General features: G+C 36.2%; 1 protein-coding gene across 1 annotated transcript; it reads left to right on the forward strand.

Annotated features, from left to right (window-relative positions):
• Positions 1-357: 357 nt before the first annotated feature.
• LOC111776786 (O-Glycosyl hydrolases family 17 protein) lies at positions 358-1,941 on the forward strand. The gene is made up of 3 exons (XM_023656149.2): positions 358-586; positions 655-1,716; positions 1,812-1,941. The coding sequence occupies exons 1-3, from the start codon at positions 514-516 to the stop codon at positions 1,841-1,843; spliced, it is 1,167 nt and encodes a 388-aa protein (XP_023511917.2). The 5' UTR covers positions 358-513; the 3' UTR covers positions 1,844-1,941.
• Positions 1,942-5,503: the final 3,562 nt, after the last annotated feature.

Genomic DNA, 5,503 nt, shown 5'->3' on the forward strand with positions numbered 1-5,503 from the left:
CATAAATTTTTTATTTATTTGAACTCAACTTAACCCAAATAAATTTATATCGAATCAAAGTTATATAGTCTGAAAACCTACATCGATTGAGGGAGGAGAACGAAATATTATTTAGAAGGGGAGTAGACCATACATAACAAGCCAAAGCTGATATTAACATATCTGTTAATGTGTTATTTTACAAATTTGGGAATTCAAAACGGTAATTATTGAAAAGAGGAAAGAAGTGATAATTCAAAGTTAAGGGTTTCAATATTTCACAAAATTAGGAGTCCAATAAACAATCAAACCTCATTCCCAAGCAACGGATATATTTTGGCATTTCTTGTAAATTGGAAGCCAACACTGGTTTTTCCATTAAGCTTTCTCAAACCCTCACTATATAAACCTTTCTCACCGCCATCAATGGAGGACATGGCCGGGACTGCTAACACGTTCTCTCCATAGTTCCTCATTTTCTCTGTTTTTTTTTTTTTTTTTTTCTTCTTTTCTTTTCGTTTTGCAGAGAAGAGAATGCTGAACTTCAACAGCAACCTTCTCTGTTCCTTCTTCTTCTTCTTCTTCTTCTTCCTTCTGGGTCTTACAAGTAAGCTTCCTTTCACTTCCCTTCTTGGGTGTTCTTTCTTCTTCTCATTTACTGTTCTTCCATGGCAGCTGCAGGTCAAGAATCCATCCAATTTCTGAAGCTGGATGAGAAGATTTCTTCAGGGGTTTCTCCACCAATCTCTGCTTCTCAGCTCCCTGTTGCTGTTTCTGTCACTGATGCTGAGCTTCCAGAGGTCTCATCCAGTGTTTTAATGGCGGAAACTTGGCTCAGAGCCTTCGTTCTGGCTCACTACCCTGCCACTAATATCAGTACCATTGTTGTGGGTAACACTTCTTTATGCAATCAGGACACCAACCATTTACATTCCGTGTTGCTTTCTTTGAAGAATTTGTTTTATTCTCTCACGAGATGGGGTTTGGAGAATCAAATCAAAGTTTCAACTCTCTTCCTTGAAGATTGCTTCCACTCAAAGCCTCACAATATGCTTAATCTTGTGATTGAGTTCATCAAAACTACCAACTCTACATTCACTCTCAAATTACCTCAAAATGTACTTTCTCCTCATGAAACACAGAGCTTCGTCTCCACTCGAATGGCCAAATTTGGGTTTCTAAAGCTCAACAAAGTGAATTTAATAACCACCGTTTCGAAACAGAGGAACCCATTTAGCAGAAAGCTGTTTTCATTCATGGAACTCAACGAATACGAATCTTTCTTTACATCAGAGCCCCCATTACCATCAGACCTCGCCATACCCCCAAATCCACCAGAGTCTCAAATCGCATCTCCGCCGCATTGGGGTTTTGCTGCCGCTCCAGAATCGCCGCCGTTCGTGGTTCCAGCGAGTCCTCCGTTGGGTTTTGTCCTGCCTCCGTGTAATCCAGACCAAAACGTCGGTGCGCCATTTCCACAAACAGGTGGTGTGCAGAAGCAATGGTGTGTGGCGAAACCGAGCGTTCCGGCAGAGATTCTGCAACAGGCGATGGATTATGCTTGTGGCCAAGGCGGCGCTGACTGCCGAGAGATATCGGCGGACGGTGACTGCTTTCATCCGGATACCTTGGTGGCACATGCCTCTTATGCGTTTAATAGCTACTGGCAAAAGAACAAGCGAAGTGGAGGAACTTGCAGCTTTGGAGGCACTGCCATGATCATAAGCTCAGACCCAAGTAAGAATTTCTGGGATTATTTCTATTTTGATTTCTGTTTGGTCTCTCCATTGATTCGAATTTTGATGAACTGATTGTTGTTGTGTTGTTTGTAGGTTTTCATCACTGCCGGTTTGTTCTCAGCTAAAATCTTTCTGTACCCGTTTTTAGTTTCGTTTTTGTTATGTTTGTTTTTGTTCATCATGTTTCTTTGAATAATACTTTATAGTTTGAACTTTGAAGTGACTTCAGAGATCTCTCTCTTTTTTATTTCTTTTATTATTATTACAATTTTTTTCTTTCTAAAAAGTAATTTAATTAGTTTAAACAACTATTAAGTTAATAGGAAGGTACGAGTTAGAACGGCTTAGCTCGTAGGTTATAGACTTTAGTAACTCGGGGGGGTTGGAATCAAACTTTATATTTGATTTTTGAGTTTGTTTATGTGAGATCCCACATTAGTTGGAGAGAACGAAACAATCTTTATAACAGTGTGAAAATCACTTCCCTAGTAGACGCGTTTTAAAAACTTTAAGGGGAAGCTCGAGAGAGAAAGCTCAAAGATGACAATATCTATTAGTGGTGGGCTTGGACAGTTACATGATAGAAATTACATGTGAAAAATTCTCTGTATTATCACTTTCATGGGACAGAGTAAAATTAGACGATACGATAAATTTCATCATTTTATCTCAACTACGTTAACCGATAGAAAAGAAAGAGGAAACAAGAGAGTGAGGGAGCGAAAGAAACGGGCAAAGGGAACGAGAGTAAGAAAGAAAATAGAGGTAAGAGCGAGAGAACTCCGAACCGAAAAATTGAAAAAAGGGTTAGAAGGATTCTTCTTTGACTTTTGGATTGTGCGTTTTTAGGGGACCAAAAGCTGTAGAAGTCACGTCCTCCCATCATCTTCCTAAACATTTTAAATTTAGTGATTATTCTTTTAGAGTTGAGATAACTATATATGTAGCATAAAAATGTAGCGGGATTCTTTTTAAGTAAGGTTTTATGTAAATACTATTCATTTTCAAATGATGAACTGACTGAGGGTCAACCAGTTCCCGAGACCAATCAGCCTCTCCCTAGGCCTAGAAAGGTTACGTCATGAGCCAAAAGTTCTACATCACACAAACCTCAAGATAAGATGATTGAAAGATGATCTGTACCCTATTGATATGATATAAAAAATATTCTAACACCAAATAATATGAGAACTCTAGTGAATTGGAATTATGAACTCGTGATTCTAAACCATTAGTACTCACAAACCTATTTGAATTCAACCTTAAGAATTAAGTTAGACATTATTGTTCTAATAAAAAATCTCGAGGCAATGAACAAGTTCTTTGTCTCGAACACTTCACAAGATAGATAATCAATCATATTTGATTATTATTATTATTATTATTTTTTATTTTTTATTTTTTTTTTTTATTTTTTTTTTTTTGCATGAAAATCAAGATATGAATTGATTGAGTTTGTGACCATTCATATCATTCTTTTCCACTTTTAAATGATTTGTTTCGAATCCAAAATTGATAGTTTGTAAAGTAGTTTTAAAGTCATGAGATGAAAACGGTAATAGTTTTAATGGACTTCTCTTCGATGGTCTCCCTTGTAAAGCAACTTTATGGTCATGAGATGTCAATTGCTCGTCTCGTCGACTTTCATCTCTTTTGCAAAGAATGTTGGTACTTCCAATTCAAAGGTACATGTAGTTCTTGACCATCAATAGATTTGAGGCCAACATTTATTCTTGCAACTTGTTAAAGGCATATTCTTGTTTTTCTTATCTCATTTTGTTCTCTATATAAAGTACCATTAGCTTATTTTTCTCTCATTTATATTTATGTACTTTAGTTATGTTTTGTAATGTCCCGTGTCTATGATTTAAAATCTAAATTCTAGCACCTATGTGACCTGACATTCTCCTGCATCCCCTACAAATAGTCATGTATTTTCGTTTCTCATAATAAAGACTATTCCCCCAGATTAATATGGATTCTTTCAACTTGTTTTGTCCTCACTCACATGCATTCTAGGAAAATTCTAAAGAATTGAAGATCATTCAACATAGAATTGTTTCATGTGAAGCCACGCTAACTTTGAAGTTCCTATGATTGAGCTACTGAAAAGGAAAATGATAAGGCAACCCTAATCCTCAGCCCAACGATCCAAGCTTTTGTTGAAGCAAGAACTCTTGAATAAATAAAAAAATAACACGTCCTTGTACAAAATTTGGATTAACCAAGAGATAAGACTAGAATTAGATTACCTCTTAAGAAGATCTAGAAGCAAGATTTGAATCTTATTTTAAATTGAGTCATTCCACGTCGAACTTGATCAATGCTTGATTGAATGACTCAGATGCAATCTACCACAAGAATGGCATGAAACTTAGAAATGAATGACTCAGATGCAATCTACCACAAGAATGACATGAAACTTAGAAATGACAAAGATGATGCTCAGATTTCTAAGGGGAACGTCTCAACTTGAGAGATCAATTTCATTCATCACAAATCTCATTTTTACATAATAATTTATGGGTATTTACGGTCTCCCCGCAAAAGAAATTAGTAGTCGAGATTTAATCCTAATCCCCTTAAATCTCCACAAAAGACTTAACTTCCACCTTTTTACCTATTACAATAATTAAGAAATAAAAAAACAATAAATAAGTTTTCTAAGAACTCATGAAAAGATGTTTGCAACTTCATCCGCTACTTCAATCGTGCAAATATTCACTTCTGAAGGTCCAAATGATTCTTCTTCAATCGAATAAGCTTGTAACACATGAAATGATGGTTGAACCGAGTCTATCCAATTTTGTAGATGAAAAATGAATGATTGTTGAATCTTCTTAGCCTTGCACTGTGTAATAGGCTTTTTTAGTGACACTGTTCTTATCACTATTAAATATATTAGGCTTTTTTAGTCATCCTTGTCGTGAAAGTCTTAGGTTCTTAGAGCGTCTAGGCAGTTTAAATCTCATCTCGCATTTCTAGGATGCTCAGGGTTAACTCCTTAGGGCTATTCCAACCTCTAGGTGCACTTAATTCTAATTCTTTTATTGTTGCTTACGATCCTCCGGTGTTAGGTCTATTAGAAATGTATTGTTCTCAATCAACATAAAAATTGCTCTAGCTCTAGCACCCTAATCTTAACATCGCTCACTCATGCATGCTTTGTTAAAGTGATATTTCTATCGATCACCTAACGCACGTAAAACATAATCTATTAGCTCCTATAAATTACCTAAAGCACATAAATCAAAATCTAACATTTAAACAAATTCGAAAAGGAGATAATATCCATCAATCACCAAGAACACATATCGCAACATCCAATTATTCCTTCTAGTGTAGCGGAAATCATAAAAATTGGCAAGCATCTTAACATCTCATCTTAGGGGCATTTTGGTAATTTTTCTTAACATATATAGCATTCTCATCTAAATAACCCTTCTAGAGTCATAAACACACATATTCTAACCACCTAAGGTAAGATATGCTCACATGTTAGTACGTCTTAGCTATCCCTAAAGTCTGAGATGCTACATACTTGGATGAAGTGTGCCCTCCCGAGCTTGCTTTTCCGTGTGCAAGGAGATTCAATTTTTTTTTGACAATTATCTAATAGGTCCTAGTTCAAGTTAAAATAAGATTAGTATTAAAATTGAGACAAAAAAAAGTTCGAACAAAGGTCAAATGGATGAAAAACTCACCCTATAGCACCCTATGCGCCTTCACGTGCGTAGTCCACATGCACGTACAAACTCACCTAAGGGAGGAGCAAACGCTGGCAC

This window comes from Cucurbita pepo, chromosome 16 (genome assembly GCF_057944985.1).
Source record: "Cucurbita pepo subsp. pepo isolate OVF chromosome 16, ASM5794498v1, whole genome shotgun sequence".
Lineage (NCBI taxonomy): Eukaryota > Viridiplantae > Streptophyta > Magnoliopsida > Cucurbitales > Cucurbitaceae > Cucurbita > Cucurbita pepo.

What these genes read in the sequence shown, in the direction of transcription:
- LOC111776786 (XM_023656149.2), top strand. Translation starts at nt 514, where the DNA reads ATGCTGAACTTCAACAGCAACCTTCTCTGTTCCTTCTTCTTCTTCTTC. An exon ending in CTTCCTTCTGGGTCTTACAA is followed by an intron (nt 587 to 654) that starts GTAAGCTTCCTT and finishes CTTCCATGGCAG; the next exon opens with CTGCAGGTCAAGAATCCATC. An exon ending in GATCATAAGCTCAGACCCAA is followed by an intron (nt 1,717 to 1,811) that starts GTAAGAATTTCT and finishes TGTTGTTTGTAG; the next exon opens with GTTTTCATCACTGCCGGTTT.